At 41.7% G+C, this 27,985-nt stretch overlaps 1 protein-coding gene across 4 annotated transcripts in view; it reads left to right on the top strand.

Annotated features, from left to right (window-relative positions):
* Positions 1-27,985, top strand: part of LOC116856429 (myosin-2) — a 140,547-nt gene that overhangs the window by 72,615 nt on the left and 39,947 nt on the right. Inside the window, exons 1-21 of one of the 4 annotated variants that reach the window (XM_032839801.1) lie at positions 14,111-14,168; positions 14,336-14,378; positions 15,942-16,165; positions 16,257-16,400; positions 17,815-17,971; positions 19,036-19,063; positions 19,363-19,477; positions 19,562-19,654; positions 20,052-20,115; positions 20,236-20,334; positions 20,950-21,053; positions 21,610-21,748; positions 22,108-22,226; positions 22,315-22,464; positions 23,598-23,768; positions 23,871-24,180; positions 24,797-24,870; positions 25,706-25,793; positions 25,902-26,019; positions 27,097-27,220; positions 27,309-27,445. The exons of 1 other annotated variant lie outside the window; for it this stretch is intronic. In XM_032839801.1, the coding sequence (XP_032695692.1) occupies positions 15,962-16,165; positions 16,257-16,400; positions 17,815-17,971; positions 19,036-19,063; positions 19,363-19,477; positions 19,562-19,654; positions 20,052-20,115; positions 20,236-20,334; positions 20,950-21,053; positions 21,610-21,748; positions 22,108-22,226; positions 22,315-22,464; positions 23,598-23,768; positions 23,871-24,180; positions 24,797-24,870; positions 25,706-25,793; positions 25,902-26,019; positions 27,097-27,220; positions 27,309-27,445 (2,438 nt within the window). In that variant the 5' untranslated portion in view covers positions 14,111-14,168; positions 14,336-14,378; positions 15,942-15,961. Of the gene's footprint in view, positions 1-14,110; positions 14,169-14,335; positions 14,379-15,941; positions 16,166-16,256; positions 16,401-17,814; positions 17,972-19,035; positions 19,064-19,362; positions 19,478-19,561; positions 19,655-20,051; positions 20,116-20,235; positions 20,335-20,949; positions 21,054-21,609; positions 21,749-22,107; positions 22,227-22,314; positions 22,465-23,597; positions 23,769-23,870; positions 24,181-24,796; positions 24,871-25,705; positions 25,794-25,901; positions 26,020-27,096; positions 27,221-27,308; positions 27,446-27,985 lie in introns of those variants that run through there. 2 more of the 4 variants (XM_032839802.1, XM_032839803.1) reach the window with 2 other exon arrangements.

Raw genomic sequence — 27,985 nt, 5'->3', positions numbered from 1 at the left:
AGGCCATTAGCTCCTAAAACCCACCACTGAGAACAACAGCACTCAACACCCTGAAGCAATGAGGGGAGGGGCTCATCTGACCAACCCCTGACCCACTGCCCTCTCAGGTTCACAGAGGGAGGGATGGGAAGTAAGGGGAAGAAGTCGTCTCCTTGGCAACCTGCCTAAAGCAAACAATTAACAAAACCCTCTAGGAACCAGCTGTGACAAAAGATCAACCAAAAAACAACAGCTTTCTTTTCAACTCTGTTCATCAGCTATAAAGAAATAGAGAACATAATGGGAGACAAGTCTCATATATCAAGTAGCAACGAAAACTACAAAACATCTAGGAATAAATATTAAAATGTGCAAACTGTACATGAATAAAGCTGTGAAACTTTACAGGACATGAAAGAAGCCTTGCATAAGTGAAGATATAAAGCTGCTACATTGTAAAGATGTCAGTTCTTCCTAAATTAATCTATAAATTTAAATACATCGCCAATCAAAGTTCTGATGTAAAACCTAAATCTCATCTACTACAAAAAAAAATTTAGGCCGAGTGGGTCATATATCTTAAAGTAAGACATAAAACTGTAACACATTTACAAGATAATGGAAGAAAAAAATCTTTGTGATCAAAGCGTTCTTGGACATGACACCAAAAATACAATCTATCAAAGAAAAATATAGATGAACTGGACTTTACCAAAATTTAAAACTTCTGCTCTGGGAAAGACACTGCTATGAGAATGAGAAAACAAGCTGTGGGCTGGGAGAAATATTTGCAAATCACACAATCCAACACATGGGAGACCAGCTACATAATAATGCCTGAGGTGCAGCACAGACTGGAAATGTGAGAACTTTTGTTGAAAATTATTAAGGATTTCAAACTGTGACTGGTGGGGTGTCAAATGAAGTGGGGGCCCTTCTGAGCATGGGGTCTGTGTGACTGCGCAGGTCACACTCCTATCCCTGCCAACAACAGATCTGTATTCAGAATACACAACAAGCTCTCAAAAACTCAATAGTAAGGAAACAAATGGGCAACAAATTCAAACAAATTCAAAAATGGGCAAAACATTTGAATAGACACTTCACCAAAGAGGAGACAAGGATGGCAAATAAGCACGTGAAAAGGCTCAGCATGGGGCCTGACATGGGGTTCAATCTCACAACACTGAGATCATGACCTGAGCCAAAATCAAGAGTCAGACACTCAACAGACTGAGCCACCCAGTCACCCCAAATCCAATATAATTTTAACATGGGAACTGACAAGCTAATGCTGAAGGTAGGCCAGGAGAAAATACGAGGATAATGGAAACATTTCAAACCAGAAAAATGTTCTGAAAATTTGACCTACCAGATTTGAAAATATCTCATAGGATTATCATAACTGGAATGTCCTGTAATATTACCATAACTGTGTGGTAAAGAGAAATGGATCTGCAGAAAGACAAATCAATGGAAGAATCAGAAGTAGGTGTACATGCAAATTTAGTTTATGGTAAAGTTAACATTTTAGACCAATAGGTTGGGACTATACAATAAATGATTGAGAACAAATGGATATCTATTGCTTTTTAAATATAATTACATCCCATTACGTACAAAATTAAATGGTAGCTGCATTAAGGGACTAAATGTATGAAACAAAATTATAAAAGGATTCTTCAGAAATGTGTGCATTTCTGTGTGTGTTTACAAGAATGCTTGCTGAAGCATCATTTGCAGTAGCAAAGAGGAAGAAAGAAGAAGAAAGAGAAAGAAATATCCATCAGAAGTTAAATAACATATATTCATACTGTGGAATAGGTATGTCAATGTATGTTCTGACATGAGAAGATTTTTTTTCAATGCAGCATTAAATGTAGAGAATGATTTCTTTAAAAAGATCTTTGGGGGCGCCTGGGTGGCTCAGTCAGTTAAGCCTTTGCCTTCAGCTCAGATCATGATCCTGGGATCCTGGGATTGAGCCCCACATTGGGCACCCTGCTCAGCAGGGAATCTGCTTCTCCTCCCTCTGTTCCTCTCCCTGCTCATGCTGCCCACCCCCTCAAATAAATAAAATCTTTAAAAAAGATCTTTGGTTGTACATTTTAAAGCTTCACACAACATGATTTGGAGAGTCAGGCTCCAGACTGCTCATTGTGGAATAGAAGGCAAAGATGAAAGCCTTCACTTTCTACATACCTCATTTTTAAAACTTTATCACTGCACACAGCAAGGTATTATTCATGGTTAACAAACTAAATGACTTCCTCAGTATGTAACCAACACAAAGACCCACGGGAGTCTGAGAAAAGCTCAGTCCAGTCGGTGAGCAGCAGTCACAAGAGAAGGAACCCTTGTGCCAAGGTGCCTGCCAGACCCTCTTGGCCAGCAAGGCTTTTCGTTCAGGCCAGGCCTGTCCCTTTGCCATCTAGGGCCCTATTTCCCTGGTAAGAGATAGTTGTCGAGGAATAAGAAGACGTAAGATCCAGGCTTTGCAAGTTTAGAAATTTGCACTTTCCAAGAGTTTTCACATGAGAAATAAAACCGAGGAAAGGAGAAAGTAAGAAACCAAGGCAGTGTGAAAAGAATGTTCTATCTCGTGCTCTTCAATATGGTGGCTAGTCATATTCAGTGCTGCTAAGTGAGGTTTAGAGAGAAAACAGCTAATAACTAGATCCACTGAAATCCCCTGACGAGTGCTTCCTATGAGATCTACACAAGCAAGCCATGAGGGGACTTCAGCAGTAACAGCTTACACACACACATGCCATTGTTCACGTGTATCCACACATATGTATGTTCCATAGAACACACCATAGGAAACATCGCCGCTTGTTTAGAAAAACATATAGACACATCAATCTCAGTTCAGCAAGGGAAAGTCAGTCTGAAAAACATGGCTGTAAAAAATTCTTAGTGATTGTATAAATATGACACACGTATTTATACACATACATAAAAACTCCTTTTGCTAGAATTATTGATGCCCCAAATAATAGAAATGCAACCCAAAATTTCTTCAACAGAATAAACAGTAATACTCTCAAGGTGAATTCTGCCCTTGGTTCTAAAGTTATTGTCAGTCACTTTAATTTTTTTTTTAATTGGACAGACAGAGATCACAAGTAGGCAGAGAGGCAGGCAGAGAGAGAAGAGGAAGGAGACTCCCCTCTGAGCAAAGAGCCCAATGCAGGGCTCAATCCCAGGACCCTGGGATTATGACCTGAGCCGAAGGCAGAGGCTTTAACCCATTGAGCCACCCAGGCGCCCCCGTTTTAATTTTACTTACACAATTTTACTCATAGCTACAAGAGTATTTCTTTAACTCCCGATCTTACAGTCCTTTAATACTGCTTGAGCAAATTGGGGCTATAATTGGAAGTCACTGTGAGTTAGTTATCACGAGGTCATTGAGTCAAGTTATTCTCTTATGACATTTTTTATCACTTTAGATGAACTAAGAAGCTTTCTTCAAAGAATAACAAGAAAAAAATTTTAAATGTAACGTACATAGGTTTGTTTGTTTGTTTGTTTGTTTGTTTTTATAAAAACATCCATAGCTTCAAGATTGTATGTCAATAGTCCTCGGAACTGGAGAAACACATTTTGTAAATGTAATAGGACATATCTTTGCTCATCTTAACCAAGGGACTTAGAAATCAAACTTCAAATGGAACAATACAGAATAACTGGATTTACGGTAAATCTCACGTAGCTGTGTGCTAGTTTTCTTCCGACCAGATGTGATGGCTAGCTCAGCCTGCTTCCTCACAGCACCTGACTCAACAGCTCCCCATTCCTTCAAGGCTTCTTTTTACAACTGCCACCCGGTGCCTGTAGTTTCTGTTTTCAGTTGTAATTTCTAGCTATGATGAGGCTTTAGAAGTTGTGTTTTGAAAAAAAGTTGTGTTAAAGAAGACAAGGCTTCAAATGTTTTGTGTCTGTAACAGCAAACCCTTGCCCTGTACTGTAGTGAGCTACATTCTGTCCTTCAGTCCTCACCATCCTGTAAGGAAGGCAGAGACTGGGCAAAGCGAAGCAACATGGTCACGGTCACAGGGCAGTAAATTTCAGAATCAAGACTTGAAACCCACAGAGCTATGGGAATCCAGAGCATGGCTCTTCATCAGAGGACATAAAAACGCAGACCTAAACTTAAATTAATGGGATTAATTAATTTAATTTAACTAATTTAAACTTAATTAGTGGGATCTAACACTTAAAAAGAAGTAATGCACCTGTTTAATTTTGAATTTTCTTTGTTGACATTTCATCTGAGAAATACTTATTGTGTCCACCATGGGCATAACCTAATTGGTCAGATAGGATGGTGAATGAAATTCTTGGAGTTCACATTCTGGTGATGGTGAAAGACAATAAACTCACAAGCAAGCGAATAGATAAATAAAAAAAGAAAACTTTGGATAAAGGCTCTGTCAGACACTAAAGAGGAAGGGGAAGGAGTCTAGCTTCTGCCTTCCTGCTTCCATCTCTCTGGGCTGTGAGGTCTTACTAGGGATACTGTTTCAGTGTGAAGATTTGTCTTAAACAACAATTTGCACATAGTAGGACACACTATTTAAAGAGCAAAGTACAAGCTGGCTACTTTTATTTGAATGTAAATCACAGTCTTCTAGAAATTACAGTCCTTTGTGGCTTTAGTTTTTTCTCCCTCTATCTGAGGGTGAAATGCAGAATTTTCCTCCTTAATTCTGCAGGTTGCAAGAGCTCATGTCACACTCGCTATAGTCAGGAAGATCAGAAAACCCTGGAGGGCTCAAAGTGGCAAGTTCTCCAGATAGGAAAAAAAAAAAGTCATGTGAAATTTAACTTTGTGAAGTCATTTCGGTTTGATAAGTCTGACCTTTCGGCTTGTTTTTCAGAATTTTCCCACAACCCAAATAACTAACTGGAGCTATTAGATGAGACTTCAGTGCATCATTTATTAAATAATTGTTGTTCTTGACATAAATGGCACCCTCAAAGGGAATAGTCATCAGCCAAAGAGCTGTTGCACCTAATTCCTGTAAAAGTCACTAGATGCCCAGACGTGTAGTTGCTCGTTATTGAATTAATGGACTTCAAAAATCACCTTTCTTTCTTCTGGTAAATATTTTTTAGTCCTGACCATGTGTCAGGTACTGAGACGGGCCCTGGAGATACAATGGTGGGCCACACCGGACTATACCTTGACCTCATGGAGCTCACTGAGTAATGGTACTTTTCCCATATGGTTTTCTGAATTCCGCTCCATATCTTCTGAATCAGAATCCTTAGGGCATTTATTCTCATGCTTCTGCGTAAATCAGTATCACAGACTGCTCTGCCCTCCACCCGGAGTTTCTGATGCAGTAGGTTTGGTATGAGGTTGAACTGACATTTCTAACAAATTCCCAGGTGATGCTGATACAGCTGGTCTAGGGACCACATGGTAACAACCACTAGCCAAAGGCATAGAACCCAAGTATCTGCAGGGGATTCTGATGTGTGTCTGGTTGAAGATAAAAGTAGATTAATTTTGGATTCGTTAGGTGAGTGGAGCCTTAAAAACCAAGAAGAGAATCCATAAGGATTGATGGATTAGTTATCAGCTAAGAAAGGTAATAGTTGGGCTCATTTTTAACTGAACACCTACATCAAGTCTCCTTAAACTTTTTTTTAAAATTTTATTTATTATCAGAAACAGAGAGAGAGAGCACAAGCAGGGGGAGCAGGAGGCAGAGGGAGGAGCAGGCTCCCCACTGAGTGAGAAGTCCTATGTGGAGCCTGATCCCAGGACCCTGGCATCACGACCCGAGCCAAAGGCAGACATTTTATTTTTTTAATTTTATTTATTTATTTTTAAACATATAATATATTTTTATCCCCAGGGGTACAGGTCTGTGAATCGCCAGGTTTACACATTTCACAGCACTCACCATAGCACATACCCTCCCCAATGTCCATAACCCCACCCCCCCTCTCCCAACCCCCCTCCCCCCATAAACCCTCAGTTTGTTTTGTGAGATTAAGGGTCACTTATGGTTTGTCTCCCTCCCAATCCCAACTTGTTTCATTTACTCTTCTCCTACCCCATTAACCCCCCATGTTGCATCTCCTCTCCCTCATATGAGGGAGATCATATGATAATTGTCTTTCTCTGATTGACTTACTTCGCTAAGCATGATACCCTCTAGTTCCATCCACGTCGTCGCAAATGGCAAGATTTCATTTCTTTTGATGGCTGCATAGTATTCCATTGTGTATATATACCACATCTTCTTTATCCATTCGTCTGTTGATGGACATCTAGGTTCTTTCCATAGTTTGGCTATTGTAGACATTGCTGCTATAAACATTCGGGTGCACGTGCCCCTTCGGATCACTACGTTTGTATCCTTAGGGTAAATACCCAGTAGTGCAATTGCTGGGTCATAGGGTAGTTCTATTTTCAACATTTTGAGGAACCTCCATGCTGTTTTCCAGAGTGATTGCACCAGCTTCAAAGGCAGACATTTAACCAACTGAGCCATCCAGGCGCCCCATGACCTGCATTTCTAATAAGCTCCCAAGTGATGCTGACATGGCCTGTCCACACAGAAACTCACACAGAAAAATAGACCTCAGAGATAGCTCTATGTCGTGTTAATGCTTTCTTGCTTTTGGCAGTAAGGTGCAAGTCCAAAAGAGAAAAGAGAAAAAGCCTACGGCTAAATCAATATGTGAAAACCTTAGAACAATAAAGGTGGACTTGTGTTAAGTCCTTTTATAACGCCAGTGTGTGTGGTCGCTCTTCAGGAGAAGGACACAGTGTGCAGTGCATCTCAAGCTTAGGTGACCACAAAATTCCTTTATTGTCAGTGGTGCTGGACTGATTGTCCAAAGGACACAACATGAGGAAAGCCGGTTTATGGTGCTTCTGGAAGAACTTCCCCAGGAGGCAAATACCAGGGACTGTTGAAAGCAGTCTACAGGTAAAGACTTTTTTGTTTGTAAGCCTTTGCCCATAGGTCCTGAACCAACATCCCAAGATTCAACTGAAAACAGTTTCCATAAGTTCAATTGCCTCATTTCACTTAAATTCAATTGCCTCATTTCACATGATTTTCCTGAATGCCAACTTAGAATCACTGTTGAACTTAGAATTCGTTCAGGGAGGAGGGCCATTCTAAACACCAGCTGCCTCACCTGGACTCCATGGAGTCCAAGAAATGCCCAGGTAGCTGGGCAGAGAGAGAGAGCACATGAGCGGAGGGAAGGCAGATGGAGGAAGGCTCTGGGCTGGGCGTGGAGCCTGACTTGGGGTTCAGTCTCACAACCCCGAGATCATGACCTGAGCCAAAACCAAGAGCCCAAGAGTCCGGCACTTAACGGACTGAGCCACCCAGGCGCCCCCTGCGCAGGGCACCTTTGATTAAGCACAGGCATGCATGCTGGGCATACGCAAACACCCCCCACACCCACATGTATGTGCACACACACAAGCTTCTGGTCCTCAGGCCATCATTTCTTCACATAATGTTCACTTTGAGGACTGTTCTAGATTGACCAGCTAACATTTTCCCGTGAGGATATGACATATTTTAGGAGTTTCAGGGTTATTTTTGTTCTTATTGCTCAAAGGGGAAAGGATACAGGCTTGAGTCTCCCACGAGGCAATCGAAAGGAGCAAACGCCTGTGTTCACCGACAGTTTGTAAAAGAGACAAGGAATGATAAAATCCACTCAGACTTCTGCCACCGAGTTTTTCAGATGGACCAGAAGAACTGGTCTCCACGGCGTTCGGTCTCTCAAAGCTTGGCCTTTGGCTGCATTCTTTTTGAAGTATGCTTTTCCAGTCTTGCCAAGTCCCAGCTTCCACACAGGACTTTGGATGACATTACCATCCTTTCCTTCAAATAAAAAAACCTTCTTCCTCAAGACCTAAAAATACTCCTCAGCCTTGGAGTGCAGCCTTGTTTTCATCAACGCCTGTGCACTGGACCAGTTGTTTGACCAGGACAAGCCAAAAGCACAAAGAAGCAACAGCAGTTTTGAGGGAACTGATCCATATTTGGGTCTCCTTGAAAGTCCAGATCCCAGAAATAGCAAAAATCTTTCCTTGTTCAGCCATGAGAATTCCAATCCCAGCCCCAACTCATGCTAGCTTTTTCTTTCTTGAATTGTTTTTGTTTGTTGGCTTGTTTTTGAGGGGGGGGATGATTTTGACATGATAGAATAAACATTATTTTTGATTGAATTTTTATTCTTGCCACTAGGATAAAGAGATCAGGATTTGCTTATCTGGATGCTTTTTTTCTTTCCTAAAAATTGACTTTAAATCTCATTACAATTGATTAAAAGAAAATTTTCTGAGACAAACATTAGATAGATTTTATTTTAAATCATGTATGTGATGATTTTAGTGCTCAATGGTATAGCATGAATTCTCAATTCATGGCCATGTTGTTTTGGTCAGCAGCCCCAAATCTGGGGAGCTAAATATTGATTCAATCCAAGTCAAACTCTTGTGCTCAGCATTCAAGGCCCTTTGCTATCATGTGCTGTGTGGGGGGTTGGGAAGGTTGCACAGGAGCTGGTGGAAGTCATAGTTGTTTCCTGTCTTAACAGGGGTCACTGGGAGGAAGGACCATGTTCAAGGGAGATAGTGTAGGGTTAGATGCCCTGCCAGTATGATTTAGTGAGGTCAGGGTAGGGAGGGATCAAGGACAGAGGAGGAGCCCAGCAGTGGATATGGGGATGGAAAACGAATCAGAGTTCAGAACGAATGGAAAATAAAGAAATTTGGTTGGTTGGGGGGGGGGGGGATGGGTTAACGGTCCAAGAAAAAAAGCAAAAAGCTCATACAGTAGGTGCTCTGGTCAGCCTCGTTTGCAGTTTGGGGACAGAGTATTTTGTTCCTAATGAGTTAGCCATAGAAACAGCTTCTGACATGTGTGGCTTCAGTCTGTCCCTCTCGACTTGTCCCTTACACAGGGGTCGACTCCAGTCAGACCAGACCACTCCCACTTTCTCACACAGAAGTCAGACTTCCCCTCTTTCCATCTCTGCAGAAAGGACAGAAAGAGCCCTTTCTGTCTCTGTTCTTTGCACCTCACCTAGAACTCCTTTCTTCCTGAATTTGTTCCTGTCAAATCCAACCCATTCCTTACAAACCATCGGGGATGTCATTTTTATGAAGTCTGATCCCTCAACAGATGCCATCTCTTCACTAAAGAAATCTGCGTGTTCTGTCACAGTCAATGCAAAGGGGTCGGGGAGAGCAGAGCAGCTACTCCATCTCCTCTCCTCAGGGGCTCTATACTTAAAATTTTCCTGCATTCAGGAATAGCTATAGCTATATTATTGGTATGTCAGTTTACCTTCTGCACAATGTTGCAGGACGCCTGCTTGAAGCTAGCAGGAAGCTTACTAACCTATGTCTTAATGGTCAGCCTAAAGGAGTCATAGTAATTCTGGAATGAGCAACAGTCAGAGTTACATATATTAGGCATTAAAAACAGTGGGGAATGGAGCAGAAAATCTTTACTTCAGTTCCACTGTGATTCTGCAAGACATTTCACACCCCTCTGGATCATAGTTTCTTCAAATATAAAATGAAAAGAGTTTATCTGCCCTGTCCATGCTCCAGAACTTGGGAAGAAAAAAAGTGAGCTAATGCTTAGAAGATACTTACAGGCTGTAAAATGCTATGTACATAGGGACATTAGCAAAATAATGTTCATTTATCCCTGAGGTATTCAATTAACACGTATTGATGCCTATTATGTAATAAGCAGGAAGAAAATCGAGACCGTACACATACTGATTATACCTCTTAATAGGATAATTAACCTGATACAACTTGCTAAGTGAATGCTAAGATATGCATAAGTGCATTTTTCTCCACATCTACCAGTAAGAGATAAGTTCTCTTGTCTTTCATTCTTTTTTGGTTCTTTTTCCAAATTTCTAGACTATCCCTTTACCTATATTATTTTTGTAATTAGAAAAAGCAATGGTTTAGCCTTAAGGGAGTTAGTTTTGCTTCTCCCAGATTTCACCATGAAAGCTCACCAAATTCCCTTACCTACCCAGAGATTATGTGCTCTGTGTTAGAACTACGGGATGATTGGCACCAAGTGTGGTCCACACTTCCTCACTCCTAAGGGCTAAACTTGGATGCTTTGTATGCAACAAGCCTTTGGATTTTTATATTTTAGTGAAGCACATTCCCAGAAACTTCCTGAACAATTCCACCCATGAGTGCTCACAGACTCAGGCTTTCCCTCTTTCTATTTCAAATTCTGACTAATTAATGTATGATTTGAAAGCTCAATGCAACTACTGAGAAGAGCCATGTAATAGCTGACAAAATCACATTCTAAACGGCTTATGGATGATCCTCATAATTTCTCTCAAAAACTTTAAATTACGAGCGCTCCTCTAGGCCCTTTTGCTAACCATTTGCCATTTTTCTTTCATTAAGCAGATTTTCAGAAAATTCTACTGATGACACTTGGAAGTACGGATTCCTGCTGATGGGACCTTAAACATAGGGACTGCTGGGGCAAAGGTATCAAGTTTGGACCAGAAGACAAACACTACTGGAAAACATCATCAATGCCCATGGTTTTCAATAGGTGAGCTGCTCGGTCTGAGATCCAATCTCTGGAAAACAGAGGAAATGGCCAATGGAATAGTCTTCTTAGATTCCGACTCTTCTGAGACTTAATCTCTCACCTCTTTAATTCTGGGGTCATGCTTCTTTCAGTTTCATCTGTTCTTTATTTTTATTTAAGACTTTATTTATTTAGTTGAGAAAGAGAGAGCACAGAGGGAGAGGGAGAAGCAGACTCCCTGCCGAGCTGGGAGCCCGATGCAGGGCTTGATCCCAGGACCCTGAGATCATGACCTGAGCCGAAGGCAGACACTTAACCGACTGAGCCACCCAGGCGCTCCTATCTGGATTTTAATATACATAAGACATACAAATGATACAAAAGAGAGGAGGGTTTTCCTTGGTGGCTGTGGGAGCTCACCTAAGAGCCTGGCATGTGGTAACACTCTACAAATATTTGCTGGGTAACTGAAATGATAATGAAACAAGCAATGAAGGAAACCACATCACCACCACCAAGTGCAGAGTAAGAACAAACAAAAGATGGGGGCCATATAACCACAATAGTTAATACCTGTTGAGTTAGTAATGGGTGCCATATACTTTTCTAAGCTTCTAAGCATGCTATTATCTTATTTATTCCTTAAAAACCCTTATGGGGTATTATTTCATCATCTGTTTTATAGATCTGGAAACAGAGCTTTGGAAAGGTTTAGTAAATTTCTAAAGATAATCAGTTGGTGTGTAGTCAGAAGTCAAATTCAAGATCCAATTCCAGTTGACAGGGACAAGGATGATCAGGATAAAGAAACCTGGGGCATCTGAAATTTGTAAACCAGAATGTGGGGGATGCCTTCCATAGGTTCTTACAATTCTAGGTGTTGATAAGAACCAAACAGATGCATAAAATATGGCTCCCTCCCTGCAAAGAACTTGTACACAGCATTTTTTTCAAGCTATGATCCCCCTGTTCTGAAGGTGACCTTCACTGAAGGAGCCACTTCACTGGGGCTTTCTTCATTTCTCAGTTAGATTATAACCTCCTGAAGACGGGGTCAGTGGCTACTTTTCCCTTTGAACTTCCTTGCCCTGCACAGATCAGTACTCATCCTTCAAATCCTTCTATTACTGAGTTGTGAATAGACCTAAACGTGACAGATATCCCAAAGGGTAAGTAAGCACTGGAAAGCAGAAATTCCCTAACTCATTAGAGCAGGGGTCAAAATTTTGGTGAAGTCAAGAAAAATGATGGAAGTGAATGTGTATCTTTGATTTATTCATAAAGTGTAAAAGCAGATTGTCCTGACTGACGTTTTCCTTAAGCCCTAGTTCTCAGGCAACATTTACCAGTCACAAATCATGAGCCAGTTGGCACAGGGAACAATGGAGGTGTATTTCTCCCCCATTGGGAATGAAGCTTCTCATTTTCTTTTTTTACATCAAAAAAGTAATATATTAGACAGCTTCTGTCTGTAAATATGGTATTCACCAAAGGATTTTACCAAGTAGGGAAGCAGAATATATCATTGTGAGGTGAATGGGAAGTGAGGGACATTTTGCAAAGAACACAAAATAAAAAAGAGTTAATGATGCATAAAGATAACGTGCAGGGGCAGCAGGAATGGAGTAAGAAAATATCAAAATATTGGTCTGGACACTACAAATTGCTGCTGAGTATAAGGAAGCAGAACCACAGTTCATCTGAAAGCAGAAGTGTCCAAGCAATGTGTCTTGGCATCAGAAAGTTACAGATGTGCCATGAAATGTTGATCCCTTTGGTCTAGAGGTGGCTGGATGGGCCGGGAGGCCAGAACACCGGGAGAAGGTCTCTGGCTATGAGAAGACTACCCAGGGGAGCCACAAAGTGTGGCCTGGGCTGAGCGAGAGTCTGAAAGTGTACCCTATAATCCCCAAAGGAGGCAAGCACAATGGTGGTGTTTGCCGTGTGCTGAGTGGAACCAAGGAGAACATGGATTTTAGCAGCCAGCTGAGAGTGTGACCCAGCTACAGGCAAGAGACCCCTGGAGATGCTGGGAAGGCTGGTGTTCCAGAATGCCTGGGATAGGGCATGCAGCCCAGAGTGCGGCCAGCCAGGGTAAGGGCACTGGAAGGCCAAGTATGTTGTCCTGGTGGAGGGAGCTCTAGACCTTACACTTTAATACAGCAGACACTTCTGTGTGTTCCTGGCTGATGGTGTTCCTTAGCAGCATGGTGACCCCTTTAACACATAGACTTTGGAAAACCAGTACTTCAACATCTTTGGAAATATTTGATATGGAAGAGAAAGAGTTCAAGTGGATTCAGAATTTATTCTCATTGTCCTAGAAATTTCAACATTATATTTGTCGGTAAAGAAGAAAGAAGAGCTGGGAAAATGTCAAGATATCATTTTAGTAGTCGCAAAAAATACATATATGTGGTTTTACATTTCAATTGCCTTCTTGCACAAACTTTCCCCATGATGATAGTACATATATTGTATGCTATCATTTTCAAAGTTTTGATCAAAGTTTAAAGTTTTGATCAGGAAATGTATGTCATAATTTCAAGTATAAAGTCACATATAATCAAATTTTGTTCATGGAATCTAGCTGAAATTTCTCCTTGAAAGTTTAAGAAAGGTCTTATTTGGAAGTTTTAGAGGCACTCAGTATTTAATATTTTCCTTAATCTTATGTATCTCATCCTTATATCACAAAAAGAAATGTAAAGAAATATAAAGAAATGTTCTTACCAAGCCCTTTACATATATACCCAAATCACATCCATAATTATTATTCTAGTGTAACTACACTAATATATCACTACTTTCTGGCGGTGTTGACATGGAAAATGTTGGGAAGTAGTCCCCAAAATCACCTTTTACTACTAGAAAATCTTCAATCTTTTTCCCGAGCCAAGCCCTACGAGTAGGCAGACTGGAGAAATGTCCTGTATGGATGACCAGTTTGGGCCAAAGCAAAACAGCTAAAGAGGATATTCCCCAAAACCACAAGAATACTGGAACAAGGAGAGGACCTTCTTTCCTTTTAAACTCTCGAAGACATGTAACCTAATTTTGCAGGGCTGGGAAGGAAAGATCGACAGGTGAAAATTCACCCCCACAAAATCAAAACAAACATTTGTGTTTTATTTCTACCGTCGAAGATGTGAAATATGAAAGGTGACACAAGGCAAACCTGAATGGCGTGCCCAGCTAGGCCGGAAAGAATTTATGAGAGAAGCCAGTAATTCTGGCTGCCTCGCCACTGCCGTTATCCACCAGCCTGAACCTTCCTTTCAGATCATCTTCTCAAATTATCCATAGGAGATTTATTCACATACTCAATAAGAAAAATATTTCTAATTATATCCAGCCATTCTTCAGATGAATGAGAATTATGCAGGGGTGCAAGGCTGCCAAGACTCTTTCTGCCAAACAATTCCTTTTGACTTGAGAAAGAACAGGCAGCTGCATTGTTTCCATAGCTATCCATATAAAAGAGCCCTTGGAATGAGGCTGACTCGTCCTGCTTTAAAAAGCTCCAAGGTAAGTGGGAACGGGCAACGGGCTTTCAAGAGGGACACTGACCACGCTGCCCGGCGTCAGCTCCAGCTCCTTGCTCGGGTAGAGCTCCTTTAGATACTGCACGTTTTTTACAACAGTGACTTTTGTAGCCTTCTGTTGACAACAGCTAGCAAGCCGCAGATGGGATTTTGTATATGTGTATGTGTGTTGGGGGAGGGGGGTGCTTTTGGTTAACTAATACAGTGCTTTCCCCCTCTTTTTTATAGAACTGTCTTGTTTCCAGGCTACATCTTCTCACTTGATAACAAGGTAAGGTTTGGACTAAGCAGTCCCTGGAGGAGAAGGTGAGAGGTTCTGGGATGGAACTGTGTCACTTAGCAACCTTTGAGAAAGTGCTGGTCCCAGGAAATACCTTAATGACTGTACTTCAGGAAGGGTGCTGGAGAGGGAGGGAAGGAGGACTTGCCTTTCAGAACGATGCACTTAGACTCATTCAGAATGCAATCATTAACATTAACTATTTCTTGCTTAACAAGGAAACGGCTAATGGAGTACTAGTTTGTCAACAGAATATCATTCTGTAGGGAAAAGAGATCTGCAATAAGATTCTCTTGCCAAAAATCTCAACTTTGATAAAAACGTAACCTGCTATTACAATTCATTAAGTAAACATGATATCCAACAAATAGGCAAGAAGGTACCTAGGAAAAAGCCTCCTTTAAGCTGCTTAAAAACCTGTAAAAGGTTCCCTTGCCCGGTGTTGACTGTTGTATGAAGTTAAAACGCTGTGAGCCTTTTGTTAGGCACATAAAGGTATTAATAGGGCCAACTACTACACCCTGCGTTTCTGGAGGGAGACACGGGTGGGTAGCAGATCAAAATGACTTTCAAGTAACTGGATCCTGTGATGACGGCGCGGCATTCTTTGCCAAATCTTTCATTCTACTGATGCCGCTGGCAACCTGCAGATAACAGAGAATGGAGCAGTCCAAGTCTGCCTTCTCCAGCAGGAAATTTGGAAGGGCAAACGGAGCCCCTCAATGCAGAAGAATTAGGGTAATATCATACTGCATGTCGACTAAACATCGATAAAATAAATTTAAAATAAAAATAATAATATGAGGATAACATTTGCTATGGCTTTTATCCTCAGTTAACTTAGCCGATTAATTGGATGATAATATGCCAATTATAAGATATAATAAGCAAAGAAATTCTGTTAGACAAACACTGATAAGCACACAACCCGAGAAGAAGAGGTAAACAAAATTATCATCCCCAAAATGCCTGACCCTGGGCACTTCTGGCTGAGTATCTAAAGGAGGAAATGAAGTTCTCTTGCAATCTAGGACAAGAAATGGAGTTTTCCTCCATTACAATAAATGGCACTTTCCATCAAGATGGGAGCCTGCACTATTTGAAACTGCTTTCTCAGTCATCATGTAACTTTGTTCCCAAAGTAGTCGTCCAGGATCTCACGGGCTGTGAATTAAGAAAGGCAGATGCTGTAATCCCTCTTCTAGGCGGGAGGCACTGTTTCTCAAAAAGATCAAGGGATCAAGGGTCACCAGCTCCTCAGCAGCACTCGGAGACCACACCCAGCTCCCGGAGGAGGATGCTAGTCTTGGATGTTGAAAGAAAATAGTGCGTGCCAAGCCTTGAGTACAGGGCTGGTTATAGAGCGACCCTTAATGCATTTGAGGCTTGGGATTAAGTTTGTTTCAGTAATGACAGCATGGTGAACAGGGGGCCTACCTGGGGGAGATTTCCAGATGGGGCACTGTCCATGAACTATCCCCACCAATATATAGAGATATACTGATACACATGACAGTCCAGAATCTCTAATGTGAAATGCTTCATCTCCATTAGGACCTCTGAGTTCAGCAGCCATGAGTTCAGACCAGGAAATGGCCATTTTCGGGGAGGCGGCTCCGTTCCTTCGGAAGTCTGAAAAGGAGCGCATCGAGGCCCAGAATAGGCCCTTTGATGCCAAGACGTCTGTCTTTGTGGCGGAGCCCAAGGAATCCTTTGTGAAAGGGACCATCCAGAGCAGAGAAGGAGGGAAAGTGACGGTGAAGACCGAAGCTGGAGCGGTGAGTGGAGGCCCTGGAGCTGGCCCCGTTCTATCAGTTCTTGTGTTTGGTCTCTCGACTCACCTGAGCCGTTATCGTCCCCGTTTGCCAGACTCTGACAGTGAAAGATGATCAAGTCTTCCCCATGAACCCTCCCAAGTACGACAAGATCGAGGACATGGCCATGATGACCCACCTGCACGAGCCCGCCGTGCTGTACAACCTCAAAGAGCGTTATGCAGCCTGGATGATCTACGTGAGTGCCTCCCCCACCCAAGTGGTTTTTATAGTCATGACCTTGGACCTGCCAGCCCATTACTTCCACTGTCATATAAATGGATCGAAAGCAGTGACCCATTTTGCTTTCACTAGTGCTGTAACTAGTCATCGCACATGTTAACTAGCTAGCACATCAGTTAGTTAACGAGTTACAAGGTCCACTAGTGCTGTTGTAAGGCATAACACAAGAGCCAGTACTTGATCCTTTGTCTTCCCATCCAAAGCTGGGCAAGGCCATTGTCCATGTGGAGTGGGTTGGCCACACGTCCCCTGAGCAAATACGGGAGCAGCTACTGTATATACCTCAGCAACCCCCCACCCTATTCTAGTTGTAGAGTCATCCAGGGGGAAATGATACACTTACACTTTAATGCATAAAAATGTTTTTAAAGACCAAATTTTGCTCATTTTCAGAAAGCTTCCGGAAGGACAGCAATTTTTATCTGTGTCTTATGGTCCCTGTACACGAAGGCCACCCCCTGGAGGAAGCCTCCCACCTTCCCCAGGCGGAGTGGGGTGTCCTAGTCCTATGGTCTCTGCCCCAGCCCCAGCTCTGATGGTCCATCCCTTCACACGTCTTCCCCCAGCACAGACCGTAGACGGGGAGCTTCCCAAGGAATGTACCTCACCCTTCATTCCAGGTGCCCTGCAGGGGTCTGGCACATAATACACAATTGAACTTACTACATCACGTTGACAATTTTGTGTAGTTCAGCCGGTGCTGACGCTCAGCCAGACAACACCCACCCAGGTGTCCCTGGTGATTAGGGTTAGCATCTGCTCTGACTGGTCCATGCCCGTTTTACTCCAGTTGTTTAAGATTTTGAAAGTTCCCTGTTTAATCATAATGTATTTACATCATTTTGGGTTCTGTGTCTTTATAGCTTAATAGTGTTCTGCAAATGTCGCCCCAGGATTGCTGGATCCTTAATTACATGCCTGCATCATACTGTCTTAGGATTGCCACAGTTCCCCTAACCAACTCTTTATAATTGGGCACTTCAGTTGTGTCCAAACTTCTGTTTTCATGCATCTGAACGATCTTAATGCTGCAAAGGAAATACACACATATCTCCTAAAACACAGTAAAAATGTCTCACCCTACACATTAAAAAAAAAAAACTCAAAAACAAAAAACAAAAAAACCTTTGGAGCTCCTATTATCCAAAAATCATTATGCTAAGTCCCAAGAGGAACAATAAAAAGTCAAAACTGTGAGCCCTTCCCTCAAGGATTTTGCTATCTCACTGTTGAAAGTTCCAACTAATTTTCATGCCAATGCCTTCAGGAAATGTAGGATACTTCCTTAAAGTGCTTCTTTGAGTCAGAATTCGTTTAACAAGTGAATTGCACACCTGACGGGAAAAGCTCTTTCTCATTCCCTTGGGTAGACCTACTCGGGCCTCTTCTGCGTCACCGTGAACCCCTACAAGTGGCTGCCAGTGTACAACCCTGAGGTGGTGGCCGCCTACCGAGGCAAGAAGCGCCAGGAGGCCCCGCCCCACATCTTTTCCATCTCTGACAACGCCTACCAGTTCATGTTGACGGGTGAGTTAAATGCTTTGTGTGTGCATAATCTTTTTGGAACCACAGGAGAGAGAGACACTAACGGTCTTGGGATGCTCTTTGAGCCCCTCCGTTGGGCTGGTGTTTTGGTGAGGGAGGCGGTCCAGGAAGGAGGGGGTGTAAAAGATGATTTGCAATCCTTACCATCACACAATTGCTAATGGTCTCTTCGACTTCTAAAAGGCAACAGAGGTTGGCCATAGTGAGAAAATTTGTTTTTGAATGACTCAGAAACTAGAAAAGCTTGAGCAAAAATGACAAACATTGTTTATGTGTGTGCACACACGCAATCACACGTACAAACTGTGCTCCCGTTGCCAAGAGCCGAAAACTGGAAGAGTACAATCTGCCCCTGTCTTATCCTCAATATCAGAAACTGTGACCAACGAATGCCCTCTCTATTAGGGAGGGCATAAATGCTCCTGTCCTGAGCCAGCCTCCATGCGCTCCAGATTTTAAGGTGTATTTGGTATTAAAACAGCTTTGCCATGAATCTTCTCCCTGGAAGACTACCTCAGCCAGCCTAGTCCTAGCTAGCTGGGGAAAGGACTTAGAGAACTCATCTTCGAAGAGAGTAAAACAAACCTTTCGCTCACACTATGACTAAAGCCGTGATTACTTCCAAAGCTACCACCTATGCTGTATTTACCCCATCCCTCATGTTAAAATGCTTACTTTTTATGAGTTCTGACACCTACAATAAACACTCACTATTCACTGCTAGAGTTGTCATCTAAACCCAAGTGAAGGCTCAGTCCACTTCTGATATGTCCTTAGTGACAGAATATTACAAAAAAAAAAAAAAAAAAAAAGTCCGGTGTTTTGTTGCAGTGTTCTGTTTAAACAGATGCACGTGCCCTGAAGTCAGAGGTGGGGTGTGGGGAAGTACTGGGGTACATGGAAGGGGCACTGGAAAAGCCCTAGGGATTGCAAAGGCCAGTCTGAAAAATACTAATTTTATTCCATTTTACTTTACTCACTGTTTACAAAAATACAAAACAAAACAAAAACCCCAGTATTAAATGTCTATGATTTCTCTCTTGTAGACCGAGAGAATCAGTCAATCCTGATCACGTAAGTAAATTTTTTTTTTATCATCAATCATATATTTCTTATTTTCCTCTTTAAAAAAATTAAAGTAATAAAAAAGAGACTTTATAAAATAATACAAAAGGCCAGGAGAGGCCAGGTGGGGGGCTGGGGGGCGGCGGGACCCAGGACCCCGGCGCGGCGGGACCCAGGACCCCGGCTCAGCGGGGCTTCCTGCAGGCAGTGGTGGGGGGCAGTGACGTAAGTAAATTTTATGCTTTCTTCTCATGGCTGCGATGGTTGCCAGGTTTGGAACTTCATCTCACTTAGTTTTTGTTTGACAGCGGAGAATCTGGTGCAGGGAAGACTGTGAACACCAAGCGTGTCATCCAGTACTTTGCAACAATTGCAGTCACTGGGGAGAAGAAGAAGGAGGAAGCTACCTCTGGCAAAATGCAGGTGGGCCTGGGATCAGACTCCAGACTCTCAGGGCTCTCAGGAAGCCTGAAGCCCGGAAGGTAAGGACCGCTCTTGCCTTTGCAGGGGACCCTTGAAGATCAAATCATCAGCGCCAACCCCCTACTGGAGGCCTTTGGCAACGCCAAGACCGTGAGGAATGACAACTCCTCTCGCTTTGTAAGTTGCAGACACAGTATGGACACTGTTCACTGGTCACAGTATATGGGGTATTTGTGAATATGTTCTTTGAATCTTTTTCGTTCACATTATACTGCATCGGGCTTCTCCTTTCCCTCTGAGCATGTAATAACATGGATCCGAGTCCCATCTAAAAAGATATGTGACCCTATATCTGAGTTCTTTCTCATCTGTCATTACCTACAAGTATTTATAACATGAAAATCAAAGATAAAATTCTTTTACCTAAAGAAACAGGAGATATACCTTTTCTGCCTCATACAATTAGTCTCTGGATTGATTTAATATCAACCCATTAGCATTCCAAGTATATTGAGTTTCCCAAAGATCTGATATGATTTGAAAACAAAATAGTAATATTAGTTTTCCTTTCAAGGGTAAATTCATCAGAATCCACTTTGGCACCACAGGGAAGCTGGCTTCTGCTGATATTGAAACATGTGAGTGCTTGGATCTCCTTTATAGTCATTTCTGCTTCCTATAACCTACAAAGCCAACCCAAAGTAAAATGTTCATCCCACGTGAATTTTTGTATTGCCCTGTTGGTTATTTCCTTCCAGATCTGCTAGAGAAGTCTAGAGTTACTTTCCAGCTTAAGGCTGAAAGGAGCTATCATATTTTTTATCAGATCACATCAAACAAGAAACCAGAACTAATTGGTAAGAAATGTCATAATCCCTTTCTAGAATGATTGCAGCAGCCCCTCTCCATCTCCTAGTATTCCATGACTGAATTTTGTCAGGTTTATCACCTTGATTTCAAAAGTAGTTTTTTGAGTTTATTGTGATTATAGAAATGAAAAGCAAAAATTTAACACCTTCAAATCCTATCACTATGAAATAACCACTGTGAATGCTTGGGTGAATATCATTGTACTCATTTTCTGTACATATAGATACTCAGACATACAGTAACTGGAATCCTAGGTCAGTGTTCTTCTGTGATATACTTTTTTCATCGAGCAATACAGTATCATGGTTTTTTTCCATGTCACCAATTATAGCTCCACATTATTATTTCTAATGGTTGCATCATGTTATATTCTAGAGATAAGCATAATTTATTTAGCCATACCCTTTAAAGGATATTTAGTTTGTTTCTAATTCTGGATTTTTAATAGTCAGCACTGTGCTGATCATTCTTACAGATATAACTTCTCCCAGTATGTGATAATCTTCTTTAGCTTCATAGATTGTCTTAGACTTTGTCTAGATATCTCTTGTTTTAATGAAGGGGTTCATTCTGCTTACCTTTTCTCTGTTCCATGTACTTAGAAATGCTTCTGATCACCACCAACCCATATGACTACCCATTTGTCAGTCAAGGGGAGATCAGTGTGGCTAGCATTGATGATCAAGAAGAACTGATGGCCACAGATGTAAGTGCAACACAAGAAACTCAGAATGATGATGCTGGGTTAGAGCAATGATCCCTCCAGATAAATATTCAGTTTCTAGTAGAAATAGCAAAAGAGGGTTCAAAGATGAGCACGGATGTGCCACCTGAAGTCAGCCAAAAAGATGAAGATGTGCCCCCACAACACGTGACTTTTAAAGGTCTATCATTTCTGAATTTATCTAAACCACATTTTTTTTGGTAATCTACATGAATGAGATCCATACCACTTCTCAAAAACAATAAGTTCCTTAAGTTTACTATCTTGTTCTCTATCTTAAGTTTCCTTCTTCAATCTGCTAGGGTTTGCAGATATAGGGTCTGCACCTATAATTCTAAAGCTCAGTGCTGGCCTTTGGTTGATCAACTCCCACTAGCCTTTGGTTAATCAATAGCCCTCTCTAAAGTGTTCCTTGCACCCCCATCAGCAATGATAATTTCGTCGGTTTGACCAACATGTCAGGAATCAGAATGTGAACAATGCATAGTAAGAGTGTGGATCATAAACCTAACAGTTAATCTCTTGGTTATATTGGCAGAGCGCTATTGATATTCTGGGCTTCACTAATGACGAGAAAGTCTCCATCTACAAGCTCACAGGGTCTGTGATGCATTACGGGAACTTGAAGTTCAAGCAGAAGCAGCGGGAAGAACAGGCTGAGCCCGATGGCACCGAAGGTAACCAACTAAGTCATCCCCGATTTTTTGTTTGAAAATCACATTCTTAACTTGTTAGTTACCCTTGAGTTTTTCAAGGAAGACAAAGTCATTTATAAGAATTGAGTTTTAAAGTATACCCAGATAATATAGTATGTGAAGCATTGTGTTAGATAGATGTTTTCTATCATCTATGAAGTTCCTTAGGGCACACTACCCATAATAAAAGTCTTGAACTTAGTGAAAAAGAACTGGGTAAGAATGCTCAGAGATATTCTGAAAACACTGCACAAAGTGTCTGTAGCTTAAAAACATTTTTTTTTGAGAAAATGGGTTGCCTTGGGCCATAATAACATTGTTTTATCCTTTCTTCCTTTCAGTTGCTGACAAGGCGGCCTATCTCCAGGGTCTGAACTCTGCTGACCTGCTTAAAGCCCTCTGCTACCCCAGGGTCAAGGTCGGCAATGAGTACGTCACCAAAGGCCAGACTGTAGAGCAGGTAGGTGCATAATTCAAATCCACAGGCAGGAATCAAGCATTTTTACAGTCCTCTAATAACCTCAAGAGATATATTTTTGTTTTTCAAGGTGACCAATGCTGTGGGTGCTCTGGCCAAAGCCATCTATGAGAAGATGTTCCTGTGGATGGTCACCCGTATCAACCAGCAGCTGGACACCAAGCAGCCCAGGCAGTACTTCATCGGAGTGTTGGACATCGCCGGCTTTGAGATCTTTGACGTGAGTTGGTAGCTGGTTGGTAAGGGGATTTTACAGTACGGCAACAGAAATATCAATAAGAAGAAATCTGCGAATATTATAACCCTCTCTCACTACTCCCAAAAAGCTATGCTGAACCTTAGAAGAGAATGATGGGGTAACTACTAAGCATTTACTGCAGTGGCAGTCCCCCTTCTATGAGAGACCATGCACTTGATGAGCACTCTGAGTTGCTATGGGACGCAAAGAGTGTTAGGAGCTAGCTCAGTGTCAGGGGGAGGAGGTAGCCCTAAAACTCCCACAGTGCCAAATGAAGTTAACATAAAAATGTCAAAGTAATCCCGTGAAACATATAACATGTTCTGAATATATGGTGGGGGAAGTCATTGAAAAACACTTAGACAAGACAAGAAGAACACAGAAAAAAGAGTAGTAATTTATAAAGTCAGCATTTATTCTCATTAATGGGATATTGTAAGATAAAAATCCCTATTTGATGAAATATAGTTTTCCTGCTTACAGTTTTAGGAAATTTATCTCTTTCTAATTATAAAAGCAAAAGTCGGACATTGTAGAAAATACACCAAATCAAGGGGAAGGGTCCCCTATTAACACCACTATTTATATCAAGTTGATGTTAACATTTTGGCGTCTGGTTTTTGTTGTTGTTGTTGTTGTTTTTAACACTAGTGTGTTATCGCACTGTATATGATAGCTGGTATCTTGATTTTGTTTTAATTTCCAATGAAGAACAACAACAGTGTCAATTATTGTCTACTTGCAAAGCAGACACTGGTGATTTCCATACAACAGAGACCCCTCGCAGCCAACTCCAAATGGGTTGCCCATTAGCTCTTAATTGTGTCAATGGAAAATGGAGAAGATAATGGAATAAACATGAAATGATGAAGTGGGAACTCAGAAAAATCCCTGAGTGAGCTTAAGCCAGTGCAGGGCAAGAGCTTTAATATGATCTAGGATTCTGTAGTAAAATGGCAGCAGAGAAAACAGTAGATTTCATAGTGCTCCTGGGTACCATGATTTTGATATCTGTAATCTAAAGGCTATTTGACATATATTTTTAAATTAAGAAGTCCTACATTTAAAAATGCTCAACTTGCTCAAGAGAAAAGCGAACACATGTATTTATTTAGTTCAACAGCCTGGAGCAGCTGTGCATCAACTTCACTAACGAGAAGCTGCAACAGTTCTTCAACCACCACATGTTCGTGCTGGAGCAGGAGGAGTACAAGAAGGAGGGCATCGAGTGGACCTTCATCGACTTCGGGATGGACCTGGCTGCCTGCATCGAGCTCATCGAGAAGGTCTTCTGATCTGTCCACTCAGTAACGTCTTCTTGTAAACTCCCTGGCTCATCTTACGGCTCATACTTACCCTATATGCATTTTGTTTTTGCTTTAATGCAGCCCATGGGCATCTTCTCCATCCTGGAAGAGGAGTGCATGTTCCCCAAGGCCACAGACACCTCCTTCAAGAACAAGCTGTATGAACAGCATATTGGAAAGTCGGCCAACTTCCAGAAGCCCAAGGTTGTCAAAGGCAAGCCTGAGGCTCACTTCTCACTGATCCACTACGCCGGCACCGTGGACTACAACATCACTGGCTGGCTGGACAAGAACAAGGACCCCCTGAACGAGACCGTGGTTGGGCTGTACCAGAAGTCTTCGGTGAAAACTCTAGCTTTCCTCTTCTCTGGGGCTCAAACTGCTGAAGCAGGTAATATTCAAGAAACCTAACACTTTCTCTAGGTATTCCAAAAAGTGCTGTTAGTTTGAGGCTGATCTCATAACCCTGCCAGAAGGATTGCAGAGCCAGATCCATTGTTCTTCCAAGTTTTGACTAAGTAGGCTGCGTTACAATCATACATTTGTGTCTCACTTACTGCAAAGGGTTAGAAAGGAACTGTTATGATCTCAACCAATGAAAAGCCTCAGCTTCTATGATTCTTTCCTACTTCTTCCTCCACGTCTGCTGGATATTGAGTATCTGGGGATATTTAAGACAATGGAATGACAACCTTCTGCCTATCTAGACTAGCTTCTATTAATGATTTTTGAAGTTATTTTGTCTCCACATGTCTTAACATTGAGGATCCATTTTTATATGGTGAAGTGAATGCCCCTTACTTCATCTTCTAATGGAAGAAAAAAATCACAGAGTGGATACAAGCTTAGTTGACAGCTAAGTGTCATTTGGGCTCCAGTGGAGAGGCCGGTAGTGTCCAAAAACTGCTCCATCAGATGCGTGCAGAAATTGGCAATAAACAAGCAAGAAATAACCCTGTCAGTTCAAAACCACACTTGAATGACACCTTTTCTTATTTGCTCTCCAGAGGCGAGTGGTGGTGCCAAGAAAGGTGGCAAGAAGAAAGGCTCTTCTTTCCAGACTGTGTCTGCCCTTTTCAGAGTAAGGAAGAAACTGTTTTTGACACTCCCCGCTTCCTTTAGGAATTTGTTTTTAAAACCACAGAGTTCTTTCCACAAGTCACTGAGGAAGACTGACACTGATTAATGATATCTGTTAATCTAGTTTTGGAGAGAAGACGTTTAAATTACTCAGAAATTATTAGCTCATCTTTCATGCCAAGGAACACAATGCCAAATATTTTATAGAAAATTTTATAAAACTGAATATTCTACCATTCATAGTCTAGCTGAGTCATAAGACTAAGCAATGAATGACATGGTACTCAGAGAGATTAAATTAACAGTAAGGCTAATGAAAATCTAGCAGCTAGCCTATAGGAAATTTAATAGGGTATTCTTGTCCTTAATCTGGTCAGTCCTCAATTATAGCTGGTGAGATTGTTCCCCTTTAGATAACATTTATGCCCTAAGAGTTAACTGGGTTAGAAAGGAGAGCTATGTTTATGAGAAAAAGTAGTGTGGTGCCGGCTCACATGTCGTCCCTCGAGAACCATGGAGCCGGGTAGAAGAAAATGTGGTCATCTTGTATAAGAAAGCAATGGCCTTATAAGTGTATGTGGGAAGCCATGGACCAGGGAGGAAGTACAGCCTGTGTCAAGCTTCTTCCCATGTGTAACTCCTTACAACTCAAGGGGAGAAAGAGGTAATGAGGAGAAATCTACATCTCTGGAAAAGGATAGCAAGCTATTACTTTACATGGAAATGATCCATACCGGTCATTCAACTCAGCCATAAACATCGAACTTATAGACATAGCCAAATGCCCACAACCATGGTGAAAGTTGGGGATAACGGGCTCTTTCCTGACCTTACAGGAGAACTTGAACAAACTGATGACCAACCTCAGGAGTACCCATCCTCATTTTGTGCGCTGTATCATCCCCAATGAAACAAAGACTCCCGGTAAGAAGCTCTAGAGTGAAGGCACAAAGCAGGACTGCCACATTTCCTTTAAAAACAACAACAACAACAACAACAACTCTGCAGTGTAATCCATATGTATACTCTCAGGGGCCATGGAGCATGAACTTGTCCTGCACCAGCTGCGGTGTAACGGGGTGCTGGAAGGGATCCGCATCTGCAGGAAGGGGTTCCCAAGCAGGATCCTTTACGCAGACTTCAAACAGAGGTCAGACTCTCTGACTTATGGTACATCTTGAAGTTTAGTATAAATATATTTATTGCAAACAAAATAATTTGGTGAAAAAAATATGCCTCTATTCATGTTTAATTTGCCACAAAAAAGAGTGAAAAATCATGAGCCTCAAAAACACCCTTAAAATATAGATATACCACCTATTTTGCACTCCAGACTTTTCATGGGCTTTATTGAGCTCCTGGTACAGCTCGTAGATAAACACATTAAACTCAGGAGAACTACCATTTTTTTTTCATGTGTAACATGTAAGTACTATTAGGAGAACTACCATTTTTTTTTTCATGTGTAACATGTAAGTACTATCAACACCTCCTCTTATAGATGAATAAACTGAGACCCATGAGATTAAACTATCTGTCCAAAGTCACATGGGTGCTGGTAGCTAGGCTAGGAAACTCTGAGTCATTTTTTGTTATTCCCTGCTTTCCCAGGGTCTCCAGAACCATCACAATACAAGCTCCTCAGCAACTCTTTCTCCTCCCTAGACAAGACCATCTTGGGAATCAAATAAGAGGCAAAGGGACAAGAGGCTGGTGGCAGCTCCAGGGAGCTGCCCCCTCCTAAGGCTGGGCCTGGTGGAGTGGGCAGAGAACTTCAGTGTACAAAACTCAAAGCACCATTACACATTTATTGGGGTGATCAGGACAGTTTCTCCTACCTGAACTGGACCTTCCTACCCAATTCCTCACTAAAAATTTTCTTTCTGGGACTCAGGATCATAAAAGTCAAATGAATCTAGTCAGGAAAACATGTCATATTTCATTGGTCATCTACACCTAGATGCGAACAAGATCATAGGATCCTTTCCTGAGAACAAGTTCTGATGACGCAGAAGGGAAAGTCTGCAACTGTGCAGGAGGGTGGAATGGAATGAAAACTATTGGTGCTAGCCTGACCACCCATGTACCTAAAGTCCGTCCTGAGAACAAAGAAGGATACTTTTCTTTAAAGCTCTGATTTTCTAAATAGAGGTCATTTAATGTTTATCTGCTATTAGTGTCATCATAAATCAACTTTTTAAAAAAAAAACTATATTTACTTAAACAGGTACAAGGTATTAAATGCAAGTGCTATCCCCGAAGGACAGTTCATTGACAGCAAGAAGGCTTCTGAGAAGCTTCTTGCATCCATTGACATTGACCACACCCAGTATAAATTTGGTCACACCAAGGTAATGGTCTCTAAAGCTTACTTGATGCTATCTGTGTCCCTATGAAGTTTCTGTATAGTGTCTGATCTACAACTCCTTCCATGCATAGGTCTTTTTCAAAGCTGGTCTTCTGGGGCTCCTAGAGGAGATGCGAGATGAGAAGCTGGCCCAGCTGATTACTAGAACCCAAGCGAGGTGCAGAGGGTTCTTGGCAAGAGTGGAGTACCAGAAGATGGTGGAGAGAAGGTATAAACATAATTTGTTTCCTTATTCCCATCTTTCTGCTCCAGAAAGACATTAAGTTGGCATAACCCAGATATGATAAGGCCACAAACATAAGCAAGAACGAATAAAGGGTCTTATACTGAAGTGGGGATATAGATATACCAGAAAATTGAAGTTAGGGATCATCACCATGAAGCATATTCTGACTGTCCAGGTTAAAGAAAGAGAGAGGAAGCATAAAGCGTGGTCAGTTCCTATCTCACAAGAGAAAAGACACCAGTAGAAAAATATACCAGTGTGAATTTAGTGGGTAGATCATTAAATTAGATACACTGAGCTGAACAGTAGACGGTATTACAACAGTGATTTTATACAAGATGCAGAAACAACTTCTTCCCTCTGATCATTTCTATTATCAAGCTATTATGATGTAAAATATTAAGGGCATTTATCTGTGAAAGATTTTTTTTCAGTAAGTTAATACAATGTCACCAAGGTATGTGGCTTTCTGGGGATCTGATCTGATGCAGGGACAGAGTTCTAAATCTAAAGATCCAGGTG

The sequence above is a fragment of the Lontra canadensis genome, unplaced genomic scaffold (genome assembly GCF_010015895.1).
Source record: "Lontra canadensis isolate GAN:19392208 unplaced genomic scaffold, GSC_riverotter_1.0 scaffold110, whole genome shotgun sequence".
NCBI lineage: Eukaryota > Metazoa > Chordata > Mammalia > Carnivora > Mustelidae > Lontra > Lontra canadensis.
The sequence above is the reverse complement of the archived record's forward strand: the minus strand, read 5'-3'. Positions and strand labels throughout refer to the sequence as shown.